The sequence below is a fragment of the Gymnogyps californianus genome, chromosome 15 (assembly GCF_018139145.2).
Source record: "Gymnogyps californianus isolate 813 chromosome 15, ASM1813914v2, whole genome shotgun sequence".
Classification (NCBI taxonomy): domain Eukaryota; kingdom Metazoa; phylum Chordata; class Aves; order Accipitriformes; family Cathartidae; genus Gymnogyps; species Gymnogyps californianus.
This window is the reverse complement of record NC_059485.1, coordinates 9,307,063-9,321,296: the sequence shown is the minus strand read 5'-3', so window position 1 is coordinate 9,321,296 and position 14,234 is coordinate 9,307,063. Positions and strand designations below refer to the sequence as shown.

General features: G+C 39.3%; 1 protein-coding gene across 1 annotated transcript; it reads left to right on the top strand.

The window, feature by feature from the left end:
- Nucleotides 1-737: 737 nt before the first annotated feature.
- Nucleotides 738-12,285, top strand: LOC127022333 (acyl-coenzyme A synthetase ACSM3, mitochondrial-like). Its single transcript, XM_050905861.1, has 13 exons — nt 738-938; nt 1,183-1,393; nt 3,299-3,506; nt 4,364-4,507; nt 5,378-5,534; nt 6,426-6,505; nt 7,487-7,610; nt 8,364-8,444; nt 8,594-8,695; nt 10,169-10,296; nt 10,405-10,504; nt 11,152-11,271; nt 11,915-12,285. Exons 1-13 carry the CDS (start codon nt 738-740, stop codon nt 11,999-12,001), a joined length of 1,743 nt encoding a protein of 580 aa, XP_050761818.1. The 3' UTR covers nt 12,002-12,285.
- The last annotated feature ends 1,949 nt before the right edge of the window (nt 12,286-14,234 follow it).

The window sequence follows — 14,234 nt, the reverse complement described above, 5'->3', positions numbered from 1 at the left end:
ACTAGGAGAAACTGGAAGTGCTGGAATTTTCTTTGCAAGTTTGTTTTACAACATGTCTTTTTCAAAGTTGCACACTTCAGCTGAAGTGCAAAGCAAATGGAAGCCTTTGGCATTTCACCTTTGCTTGCCTAGTGTTTATTTTGTGTTTATTCCATGCCCCCAATGAAAATAGAACTCACAAGGAAATAAATCAGAGATTCGTCAGTTTTATTGGTGCCTAAGTTCAGTGTGAATCGCCATCTAGTGTATATTTAAGACATAGCATAATTACAGAGACCATTTTAAATCAAGGTGATAAACAAAGTGTCCTCAAAACACTTTCTAACTAGTGGCATTTTATTTCTGTAAGCAGGCAAAGTAAAATATAAAATTTACAGGAATCAAGAGATAGATATTTAGAAAAAGACTGGCAAGTGAAAGTTTAGAGATATGAGATTCATTCATCAGCTAACAATGTAGAGGACAAAGATTGTAATGAAAAAACAGTGCACACTCTCTTTGCCAGGAAAGGAGGAACACTTATTTTAAGAATCACATAAAATAATGGGGAAAAACGAGGAGGCACGCAAACAACCTGTTTATTCAAGCAGGTTTGCATTAGTTTATCCAACATCACAAACTAGACAGCATCCAATACCTGGCTGTTTTTAAATGTATTTTCTTTCATTTCAGATGACTGATTCCTGTAGGTGTGCCTCTGATTTTTTTCCCCTCTGTCTGATAAAACATCATTTATCATGAGAACATTTATTAAATCATGGATTCCTCAGTGTTTGCGGATTCTCAGGTCACCTTGCAGATTATTCCATGGATACAACAGGCTTCTTACATCTCAGATTATTTCATATTATGACTCTATAAACCAGTGTAAAAATGAACTGCCGGAATATTTCAACTTTGCAAGTGATGTCTTAGATGAGTGGTCGCGACTGGAAAAGGTAGTATTTTTCTTTTACTTCATAGACATTGGAACAAATCTCAGATGATACAAATCAATTTTCCTGATGGATAGTATTAGCTGCAGAGTAGAAAGCACTATTTTATTTTCTTTGTCAGAAACACAGGTATCACTTTAAAAGAGTAGCTGCCAGTGATGATTTGCGTAGTCTGGAGTTATTTTGGATTGAAATGAAACCTTTTAAGGTTTGTCTTCTTATTTTAATATCTTCTGTTGTGTTCTAGGATGGAAGACGACCAGCAAATCCAGCTTTTTGGTGGGTAAACGATGAGGGAGAGGAGGTGAAGTGGAGCTTTGAAGAGTTGGGGTTTCTGTCTAGGAAAGCAGCTAATATACTTTCTGAAGCATGTGGTTTGCAGAGAGAAGACAGAGTTATAGTAGTTCTGCCTCGTGTTCCTGAATGGTGGCTACTGAATGTAGCCTGTATGCGAACAGGTGAGTGACCTTACTGATCTCTTGGATGCAGAAAGAAAATAAAGAGAAGATACGAAAAATATGCTAAATTAATTTGAAAAAAATATAAGCAGGAATATGCTGCTGTGCCCTGTACAGTTCAGCTTTTGCATAAAAGGAGAATTGGCAGCACCCACACAGGAACCAGCACGATATTGTACTAGGTGCTGAACAGACATGGCCCAGTTAAACGGCATCCTCAGTTGAAGCCAGTGAAGGTTGAATGGTTACAATCTAAGGCCAGATTTGACCAGATACATTATCAGTGTGGACAGTTTTAATGCACTAAGTTATATGACTAGACTGGTTAATAATTCAATATTTTTTGGCTCTGCTGTTACAGTTTTGCAAATTCTTAGGAAGAACTTGACCCATTGCATTTTTAGACTGCTAAACATCCATGATGAAACAATTCAGCATCAACAGGGACATGATCAAGTATTTTTGTCCCACTTTGAAGCTCTGTAATTCTTGCAGGTTGTAAATGGGGTTAAGACTCAGGGAATCCAATTCTATCATATCCAAGATTTTCTGGACTATGACGTGGGAGTATCATTCAGTATCTCAGTGCCTCAGTTTCCCAGTTGTAAAATTTGGTAGACACCTCTGAAGGTGCAAGAAGACTGAAATCAGTCTGTAGGTCAAGTCTATTGGAATCCTTGGGAAAAGGAGGTATAGAAATGCACTAAATTGATTTTATTCTTTTTTCCCCCTCTGAAAATGTGATTTCAGTCACATTGTACTCAGTATCCAAACTTACATTTGTTCACAGTACAAAATGAGACCAGGCTTGAGGGATTTGTTGACTGAGCAATGTATGTAAGCTACCTGACCTCAATCTATTTATCCCATATCAGAGGTATTAATTCCTTATTGAAATGAATAATGGCTTTATTCCAGATGTAAATATAATCCTGTCGTGGTTTAACCCCAGCCGGCAGCTAAGCACCACGCAGCCGCTTGCTCACTGCCCCCCACCCCTGGGATGGGGGAGAGAATCAGGAAAAAAAACTCGTGAGTTGAGATAAAGACAGTTTAATAGGACAGAAAGGAATGAAAAACAATGATAATGATAATAATAATAATATGACAATAGCAATACTAAAAGAATTAAACTATACAAAGTAAGTGGTGCACAATGCAATTGCTCACCACTCGTTGACCGATGCCCAGTTAGTTCCCGAGCCGCGATCCCCCTCCCAGTTAACTCCCCCCAGTTTATATACTGGGCATGATGTCATATGGTATGGAATAGCTCTTTGGCCAGTTTGGGTCAGCTGTCCTGATGGTGTCCCCTCCCAGCTTCTTGTGCCCCTCCAGCCTTCTTGCTGGCTGGGCACGAGAAGCTGAAAAATCCTTGACTTAGTATAAACACTACTTAGCAACAACTAAAAACATCGGTGTGTTATCAACATTCTTTTCCTACTAAATCCAAAACACAGCACTATACCAGCTACTAGGAAGAAAATTAACTCTGTCCTAGCCGAAACCAGGACAAATCCAAATGCTGGCTTTATTCATATGCTTAATTAAGGGGATGATAATCTCAACACTTCCTTCCTGACTTATGAATCATGAAGGAAGTGCTCAAAAACACTCTAACTCTAGATCTTACTCATGATCTAGATACCTTTAATATGATTGACATAAAACTCAACATCAGTGTTGCAGGGTTTGGAGGTCTTTCAGAACCAGATGATCCCAGGTCATTCCTAGGCCACAAATTCACCCAAGCTCTGCCTTCAAACATGAGTTATACTTGACTCCTGTTTCTCACAGAATAAGTTTTTGGCAAGTAGCTCAGCTTTTCTATGGCTGGGGTCATGTCCTGTGAACGTAATAAAGAGAAATAGTCAATTTTCTAAATTGCTTGTTGCTTTTTTCCAGGAATTGTCTTTATTCCAGGAACATCCCAGTTAACAGCCAAAGACATCTTATACCGACTCCAGGCTTCGAAGGCCAAGTGCATCATTACCAATGATACACTGGCACCTGCAGTGGAATCTGTCATGCTTGACTGCCAGTTTCTGAAAAGCAAACTAATTGTAGCCAAAGGGAGCAGAGATGGGTGGCTGAACCTCAAAGAACTCTTTGCGTGAGTATCTAGCTGTTTTACCATCATCCCTGTGAGGTGAAGGAAGCTGTATCAGTCAGGTGACATTGCTGAGTTTTGGGATTAATTTCCAAAATACAAATGAGTTACATTTTTGAATCCCTCTGCCAACTCGCTGTAATCACTGCATTAAGTACAAATCCCTCCAACACACTTTTTGGGAGCTGTATTCAGGTCTTTCAGCTTCTCCTTATTCAGCAGCCTGCCAGCTTTTAAAAGCTCTCTGCTTTACTGCGATCACAAGACAAGCACACAGAATGCTCATCTTGCAGTTGTTTTGTGCTTGTCTTCTAGAGCCCAGCCTAATGCCTCTTGAATTCAATGAGACGATACTCATTGCCAGGTCTCGGTGCTCAGCTAACATGGCATCAGTTATTTCTTCCCTTGACTATCTTGGTCAGACGATCTGAATTGTTCATCAGTCTCTTGAACATAAATGGTATAATATGTGTCTAAGACCACCTTACCTGGCATAATAGCCTGAATACGGCCCCCATTGACTTCAGACTGGGAGACGGTATGTGTTGAGGCAGAAGTTGTTTTTGCATCTACCTGCTGTTCTGTAACAAGCACCTTGAGTGCCCTTGCAAAATAGTTGTAGACAAAGTCACTGGAATATGCTGTAGGTGCTCACATCTTGAAAGTTATGGCATACAGAGCACACTTGGGACTAGCAAAATGTGCTCTCTAACTCTTACCTGTGGTATCTGATGCAACTATATTTAGTGAGATCGTATAGTTTGGGGCCATTTTCTTGTTTATCACCTAAACCTTAAAAAATACTGCTTCCTTTGTGAAAAACTACATGTAGTAACTGTCATATCCTATTTCTTCTGAAGGGTGACATCTGCTGACCATAAATGTGTCAAGACAAGGAGTCACGACCCAATGCTGATCTATTTTACTAGTGGAAGTACAGGTCCTCCAAAAATGGTGGTGCAGTCCCACAGCAGTTACGGCATTGGATTTGCAACCAGTGGCAGGTATACCTTGCAGTTGCTCCCAGTGTCCTGATTAAATGACATGATCAGAATTAAATTGAAAATGTGACTGTAAAAACTCCAGTAAATGTAGGCATTTCATGAATGTAGGATCTTGCTTCTTCCTCACCTTTCCCCTCTCATGGTGAAACCCTCGTTATTAAAAGCTTCTTGAAGACTCAGTTGAGATCATCAGACATGGTGTTCTGTCACTCAGAGGGCTGACTGCAGAGTAGCAATAAGGATAGAGTCCTTATAGCAAAACCAGATAAAATCAAGTGTTTTAGTATTATGTAAACCTTCCTTGAGAACCAAAGCAACCTTGGACCATAGCATTATTCCTTAAAAGTTACAGTTCAGTTTGAATCTGTGGATTGGTACTGATTTGCTTTCATTGAATATCTGTTATTTATGCTTCCCAAGGAGTGAGAAATTTCATGAAAATCAGATACATTTCCCAAGGCATTCTGAGTTGGAAGTTGGTGGTATAGAGTCCATAGAAGTAATTTGGTTAGTTTCCTAGAGAAATAAGATGTGATTTAGCTGATGTCTCTAATCTACAAAGTGGGGAAAGCCTACTCCAAATGATCTGTTTGGTTTTTGATCTAGATCCAGATTCTGCAACTCAAGCCAAGGATGTTTTGCACTGTTCAGCAGAAAAGCAAACACTGGAAATGTTAAACAGGAGGGAATGAAGGGAAATAAGAGAATGTTTAAGATTCTTCAAGTCTTAAAAACTTCTAAAGAGCCCCAGTTGCTGACACCACATCTTCTAATTGAAGCCTCCTGTCCTTTCCTTCAATTATGCTGTGACTTGTGCCTGAGTCTCTCACACTCTATGAAGCATTTTTTTTGTCTCTGCTTTATTATCAGGTACTGGATGAACTTGACTCCTTCAGATATAATGTGGAATACCTCTGATACTGGCTGGGTAAAATCAGCTTGGAGCAGTGTTTTTGCACCGTGGATCTGTGGATCATGTGTCTTTGTACACAGTATGCCACAGTTTAAACCAGTAGTTATTGCAGAGGTAAGTATAACATTTTATACTGTGAGTTTTATTTCCATTTTGCATAAATGAAGCAAACAAGCTGGGCTCCAGTGTGTGGGTACCCGCTGCTGTGTAGCAGCAGGGATAGTACTTCCCACAGCCTAAGCAATCATCCCTCCCTTTGGTGCCCAGTAAGCTAGAGGAACAAGTGTTTTCCCTCCTGGTTAGGCCATGTGACATGGCTACAGTGTAGAGGAGATGTGATGAAAGATACAGGATAAAAAGAACTCAGGATCACTGCTGTCTTGGCCCATATTTCGCCTAAAGCTCACTTCAGGTATGGGCTTCCAGCTACTTTGGGCTTAGGGTGAGCACGGGCCGGTAATCAGAGTATGGCATAGACCCGAATCAGGGCCCTGTTATCCTGAATTTTCAATGCATTGCCAGAATGCCTATTCCTCCTCTCTGCCATTTTGCAAAAACAGTCAGCTGGCCTATTCTCCTCAACATTGGCCTCTTGTGTGGAGAGGAGACCCAGACTTTCCCAAGAACAAAATTGGAAAAGCTTTGGTCTAGTTCCATGTTGTCACTTAGTCTTGAGCTTTGGACACAGTTGCCTTGGGAACAAGAGAAAACAATCTTTATTGAAACTACTACTCTCAGTGGTCATTCATTTACATGAGTGATTTTTGTTGGACAGAAAGTACTGTATTTTCTGCAGCAGTGGGACTGACTAGTACAGCCACTCCGCAGTCAGGATTCATAGTTATTAATCCATAGTCGTTCTCTGTGTTGAATGTATGTTGCATTTTTATGGTTTTCATTTTGCAGACATTTGAGCACACAAGTTGTGTTAATCACCTGCGTGTTTACAAGGTCAGACCCACCATTACATTTTCTTTTCAACAAAATAACTTTCTATTTTTCTAGACTCTCTCAAGATATCCCATCACTGCCTTTTGCACTGCTCCCACTGCCTACCGCATGCTGGTCCAACATGATTTGAGCAGGTACTGCACATCTGTCTGTTGCAGGGGTAGCAGAGAGAGGCTGGGATATAATGCTGTGACAGCTCTGGCTGTTTAGTTCCTTATGTTGCTTAATTTTTTTCGACTAAAGGAAATCTAATTAGCAAAATCTGCTCTCAGAAAAGAAAGTTATGTTCTGAAATATGAGAATAACTAGTCACACGTTAGGCCATTCAGGCTTCAGGAATGGGTCTTTGAAAAGCCAACACAGAGGAAACAAGTGAGATTTTTTAAAGTTGTCACTTCCTCTGAACTTATGGTTCACAGTTAAATTTAAGTCAAGGTTTCAGGCAGCACTGGATCGGGGAATTACTGGAGTACAGTGGAGTTGTTCCCATATACTTGAGAATGAAGTGAGCATTTAGAGGATTTTCACACACTGAGAGTTATTTGGCAGCTGTTCCCACCAGTTTGTTACACTGTAAAATACTCAGCTTATGAGAAGTAGTCAGTGTGATTTGTAAGGAGTTTTCACATCTTCAGTAAGGTGCTTATTCTTCTCACATAGGTCTTTCATCCTGACAAAAGCCAACCCTGGTTTAGCAGAGAGCTCAGGCTCTGTGTTCCTATTCAGCCTTCCTTTTGCTTTAGAAAATTCTCAGTGTATTATTTGATCTTGGATGTCGGCACATAAGTCAGCTTTCCATGAACATCTGATGTGCTTGTTCAGATTTCTCCTTTCTTGTCAGCTCTTCCAAGAAAACACCTTTGCTCATTCTTTTTCCAGCAAAAAAACCTACTTCCAGTGACACAGAGATAAACCACATTATCCTCAGTGATAACACGAGCAATCTAGGAGTCCAGTCCAGGACTGTGTAACAGGATGATTATTGTCATTTCCAAAGTAGCTTGTGAAGTTTTAGGCGCACTTCCTTTGAAAGTTGAGAAAGGCTGTTCAGTTAAGACCATTCACTGCTCTGTTCAGGAGTTAAGAAAATTATTTTATTTGCTGTTCCTCTCAAGCTACAAGTTCACGAGTCTGAAACACTGTGTATCTGGAGGGGAACCACTCAATCCTGAAGTGATGGCGAAGTGGAAAATCCAGACAGGGCTGGATATCTATGAAGGTTATGGCCAGACTGAAACAGTACGTTTGCATTAATTCTTGCAGTATGCCCTTTCAAAGGTAACAATACCAGAGGCACAATGTGCTTGATAAATCAATGGAAAAGGTGAGAATCATTTAAATGAACTTTTTTAAAAAGAGGCGATATATAATTATGATTCTATAGTTCCAAAATCAACTAGCTGCATATTTTAATGTTTATAGGAAATACTATGACTACAGAGTTCAGCCCCCCACAAAAACCATGCCAGAGATTACCTCAGATCAAATAACTTGTAGTAGATCCCTTCATCATCTTTACTTGAAAGGCAAAACTAAAAAAAATAATTTGCTCTGGGTATCAATTTGGCCTGTCCGATGTTTTAATGAAAAATATTAAATCAGTTCACATCCCAGACTTCTCTGTAAGTGAACGTTAATGAAGCTATTAAGAGTCAGATTTCAGGCATTCTCTCCTCTTACCCTTGATATGGTCCCAAATTAATTGTCCCATTATTGAAATAAGATCTGTAATAATTTCACATCTGCTGTCTTGCAAATTCAAGTGTTTGCAGAAGAACCCACTGGCTTAGACTGAGCACAAGCAACCTCATTTCACAGGGCTAACCTGAAATGCCTCTCAACCCCTCTCTGATGTGCTTGAGAACCACAGTGCTTTAGTCCTGATTCAGCCCTTGTCACAGCAAAGTCAAGAAGAGGTGTTGTGCCTAATGCAAACAATAATAAAGTCTACAAGATGTTGCACAAATTTAAAAAAAAAAATCTATTATGCAGGTGACAATATGTGCCAATATGAAAGGAATGGAAATTAAACCTGGCTCTTTGGGACAAGCTGTTCCCCCTTATGATGTGCAGGTATGTTGCTATGTCACATCTGAGCTCAGCTGCAGTTGTGGGTACAAAAGTAAGGGAATGCTGTCTGTGTCCCTTCTCTGTCCTGCACTGTGCTATAACAGGTATTTTACTGAGCTAATCAGAGCAATAATCATATGCCCTTTCTGCAGATCGTAGATGATGATGGGGCTATTCTGCCTGCAGGAGAAGAAGGCAACATTGCTGTCCGAGTTCAACCGACACGACCATTCTGTCTGTTCTCCGAGTACTTGGTAAGTCTGAGTTGGTCTGTGCCTGCTGAGAAGCTCAAGAGAGACCCAGGGCAAAGTTCTGTTGACTTATTCGAGGAGCAGAATTTCATCCAGGATCTTCACAAGGTCTTACTAGGTTGCTTGAGGGCTTTGAGCCTGATCAGTACATTGTTCTGCTATTCCAGGAACAGACTGACTGGCAGAGTATAACTTCAAGATGCAACATGAACCAGGGGGTACCTTGTTCCAGACCTGTACGTGGCAGTTGGCATGGGCTTCATGTTCAGCGCATTACTCCTTTCCCTTCCATTCCACTCCTATCGTTGGTTAAGGATTAATGAAGGAAGGCTGCTCTAATATGTTGGAAGCTCAGGGAGGCTTTCCAAAGAGCACAAGTATCTTATTCCCTCATACCGCTGTCAGAGGTACCCACAGATTGATCTTTTAAATCTTTAAAAGTTACACATTTCAGCATGCATGTATCTCTGGTGTCAGAGAAGCCCTTTGTAGAGTTGCCTGTCACACAGACGATGTGCACAAGATCAACAGCACAAAGACACGCTACAGCACAAAACCCTCAAATGTAGATGATCATGGCTTTGTGGTAACGGCGTACGTAATCTAACATTACTATTCGAATGGGAATGCTCTACCCACTGAACGCCGAACAGGCTTAAAAAACATGTCAGAAGAATGGCCATTTTGGTTCAGGTCAAAGGTCCATCTAAGCTAGTATTCCATCTGTGGTGGTGCTGAGTTGTAATACATACTTAAGAAAACCCTAGAATCAGGCAAATATAAAGATATTCTCCACTGCATTTGAACTATCATGTTGAATAAACTTTGGGGAACCTATCTATGTGTTTAATCCTCTTCTGAACCCCCATAATACTTGGATATTTGTAGCATCCTCAAGCAACAACTTGCACAAAGTAATTGCTAACTATGTGATAAAAATCTTCTTTTGGTTCCGTACTCTTACTTCAATTTTTCATTATGTCTTCTGTTGTCAGGGTGTTTTTCCTGTGTAATGTAGACCTGATATAGATCAATGTAGGTAATGAAGTTTTTCCTGTAGGTCACCTCATTTGTGTTTTGGTCTTGAAGGTTAGGGGTAAAAAGTTTCCATTGACAGAAGGTTATTGTGGCAACACCCTGCAATGATAGATCATTTCTCTGAAGAGGGTGGGCTATACAGTTTAGTAATTTGCTGTGATGGATGGGCATTTTGATAGAGCATGGCCTTTTTTCCCTAGAACATGAATCCATATATACGCAAATGCTCTTTTCCACCTCTCATGTATTTCCACCACAAAACTGCTAATTAATGTGGCTCTATTTTTTTTAATTGAAGACATAAAATAGTATTGAACATACTCATTTTGAGAACAACTTAAAAAATTGTCTTGATCATTTTTAGCACCACTGCAAAGTAAATGCATTACATTTCACTAACAATTGGATACATTTTTTGAAATGTTTGATTGTTGTCAGGATAACCCAGAGAAAACTGCTGCCTCTGTGTGTGGAAATTTTTATGTCACTGGGGACAGAGGGATTATGGATGAAGAAGGATATGTCTGGTTTGTTGGAAGAGCTGACGATATAATTAATTCTTCTGGGTAAGTCAGTTGCTTTTAGATTTGCTCATTTGCCAGTTAAAATTCAATCTGGAAAGACCAATTGAATGGCTAGCTTGCTATGGCTGTCATATCTGCATTTTCTCCTAGGTATCGTATTGGCCCCTTTGAAGTCGAAAGTGCATTAATACAACACCCTGCAGTCTCAGAGTCAGCTGTTGTCAGCAGTCCTGATCCAATTCGAGGGGAGGTAAAAAGAAAAAGAAAAGATACAGAAAGAAATGCACTTTATTCTAAGCATCAAGTTCCCTATATGTACTTGGCTTCCTGGGAATTAAATATGTTGCAGATTTTTGAAACTAAAATGGGTTAAAAAAATTTTAAAACCATACCTTGACAGATCTTAGAATTTCAGAATTATTTCCCTGTTTGCAGGGTTTGATGTGGAAGAAAAGTTTGGCTCTTCAGACTTACTGTGGCATCTTTTTGTCTAAGAAATAGAATTCGGATTATTTCTCTTTCTGTTGCTAAGCACATGGTGGCAATGATATTCAGAGTGTTTAATTTTTCTTTTTATATTTTTCAACTTTGCAACATTTCTTTGAGCCCTGGGGTGAGATTTTCAGCTGTCTGTTTTTCTGTTCTACATGTTTTTGAAAGTTTAGTAGCGTATAAAGTTAAGAAGAAAAAAAAGTGGAAAAATAGCAAAAAATCCTATGCTGCAGAATATGTCCTTCATAACATTGCATTCTGTAATAAACAGGCAATGAAAAGGGAAATTAAAGAAAAAACTCATTTTTTTGCATTCTGAATTTTGATACTCAGTTTTCGCAACAAATGTATCCCTTTATTCCCACGTCTGGAAGTTAATGACGTCCCTTAACTTTTGTGGCACAGGTAGTCAAAGCCTTCATTGTTTTAGCTCCTGCTTTTGTATCACACGATCCAGAAAAATTAACTCATGAGCTTCAGCAACATGTCAGGAAGGTGACTGCACCTTACAAGTATCCAAGGAAGGTAAGTACACCACAAAAAGACAGGTCTTCTAATTGTATCAAAAATTGAACAGTTTTTGTCCTGCCTTGGCTTCTTTTCAACTACATTCTGACAAACACTCCAACCATAGTTAAATAAAATAAAATGAAAGTAAATTACAGGGTCTGTTGCAGCTGTAGCTTTGGGTTCGCTGTATGTGCTAGAAAGGACCCAAAGGGAGGAAATGGTAATGTAACTTATCTTTATCAGGGTCCGGTCTTCCTGTCATGAAATACTAGGATTTTCACAGCAACTCAAATGGGCAAGGCATTCAGCTCTTACCAATTCCTCCCTTGAGCTCTGTTCAGACTCTCAGCCAAAGCAAAGGGGGAATTCCTGCTGGCATCAGAGGAGTTGGAATCCGTCCCTTACAACCAGGAAAGACACCAGTAACTCCCTGTCCCGACAGCTGAAGCACTCATCTCTTCAGAATTGTGGTACTTGTCCCTGCAAGTACTGCCTGTGCAGTCAGCTAAGACGTGTAGTAAGGAATTTCACCATCCCAGCCCCAAGCTGTGCAGCTTCCCATCTTTTTACCTCAGCCATAATAAAAGTGTGTCTTTCCTCGCACCTAGGAGATTAATCAGAATGTATTTGGCTAAAAGTGAGCATTTTTGCCTTTCAGGTGGAGTTTGTTCAGGATCTGCCAAAGACGGCTACTGGGAAAATCCAGAGAAAGGCTCTAAGGAACAAAGAGTGGGGAAGAGTATAACATGATCTAGAAACTGAGGAGAGAAAATTTCCATCATCCGTACCAGCCATAGCACATCACACTTGGCATGGGGTCATGACCCAGAGCACTAGGAGAACATATGGAAAAACAAGCTACGGAAAAAAAAGGAGATAACACTCATGGCTTGCGGATGTGGGGTATTAGAACCACTTTTGTCACTGACCTACAAATTTTCAGAAGGGAGAAGGTGCAAGTAATTAAGAATGAGGAATGGGAGAGAGAAGGGACAGATCCAGGAGCTCACAAAGGTTTAATTTTTTTACTGGAATTAGTATAAACAGCTTCCTTAAAAAAAAAAAAGTGTAACTACAACATTTTGATAATTACAAATAAATGCGAAATTAATAAAAATAATCTTTGTCCTGTAGTGGGTATCAGCAGTGAAGTGATACTCTCTCTTCAAAAACTATCACTGTAACATTCCCAAATTCTTTCTGAGTGGAAGGAGAAAGGCATATTCTTTAACTGCTTCTCTTCATCTTGATTAATTTGTGATCTACTTAAATGGTTAAAGTGGGGGAAAAGAGAAGATACAAAGTGCTTTAGGTTAAGGTGCAAATTGTGCACAGTTAACAACGGTGTAAATGATTACAAGAAAAAGGTTACTCCACAGAAAGAATTGTGCTGCGTGGTCTGTTTTGTGCTATGTTCTGTTCTCATTACTAAAAAAGAAGCAAATGATAAAGTAGAAAGGGTTTCACTCCAAATCCTTTTTGACAGAGTGTCCAGATTTCACCTCTCCAGATAAAGGCTAATCTTTACAGTGCCTCATTTGGGAAACACATATCCTGAAAGCTGAATGAACCGAATGAAGAGGACCTACCCCAGCCAGCTCTCAATCTATACTGTCCACAGCAAACAGGTCAGGAAAACATTGTTTGTCTGAATTCCTAGTGTTGCTGATCATTGAGAAGAAAGAGATGGTACTAAATCAGGAACAATAATTTCTGATTCTTGCAGCGGTTCAGAGGACTTTGCCATTGCTGGGTCTTTTCCTCAATTTTCTTACTTCATTTTCACCTCTAAGTTTGCGGGTGAAAAAGTGCTAAAACCTGTTGAAGGCTCTCACAGCAAAACTTTGCAGACATTTTTGTAGACCACTAGGGAATCCTGGATTTAAAATGTCTTTCATCTTGCCAGTCTTGAATACCATTTCCAATCTTGAATACTGTTTCTGAATATTCTTTCTCTCCTCTTTACAGGCTATTGTGTAGATTTTGTCATTGCAGTACTCTGAAATCTGTAGATTATTGCTAAATCATGGAATTATAGCAGACTAAGAAATGAGAAATATCTTGCTAGCTAATTAAAAAGAATAATCAAAATGATTAGGCTTTTCTGTTAAAGGAATGAAAGTGGATCCATTGGTTTTTAGCATTAGCAGTGGAGGTCACAACCTCAAAGAAAGGTTGCATTTAACGAAAATCTTGATATTTTTACTAGCAGTTGTTTCCTTAAGTAAGAAAAAACAATAAAAATGAATGTATATCCCAGAATATGACATAAAAACCCTTTATTAACGTCCCTTTTCTATGGATGTATTTAGGGAATATTTAAAAGACCATTTTTCACCAGTAAAAACTTTTTGGATTAATTTTTTCCACCAGGTCCTGTTAATAGAGTTTTGATTTAAAATGTAAGTACCATCTAAATAAGTTTCTGCTCTATAATCCTGATTCTGAAGTGAGTGGCACTTAGGGACATAATAACACTTAATTTTATGTCCATGTCCTATGATTCTTTCTCAAGAGCAAATTATATCCTATAGGATTATTTACAGCTGGTCAGTCTTTCTCGATCACAATCTCCATGTAGCATGGAGAACACCGTGAATTACTGTTGGTTTTGACAAAGTATCTGTTCTGGGGGGAAAATCTGCATCCAGATTTTTTATCCTGTCAGATATCACTGAAAAGATTAAGTTGTGCAAGTTCTAGGTATTTGAGTTCATTTGCCTGATAGGCAGATTAAATATTACTGTTAAAGCTCCTGCTAAGGAATAACGAAATAATTCCACTGTTAAATAAGTTACTTTTTCTTGGGGAATAAAATTTGACCAAAACTGAGATCCATGCATCAGAGATGTAAGGATAAGTGGTTACGGTTGAAGACATGGGACAAGAGGTAAATGAATACAAAATGAACTTAAAAACCTGGGACAAAGGGCAAAACTTTGCAGCTTTACTCAGGCCACAGAAATTCTACATGGAAA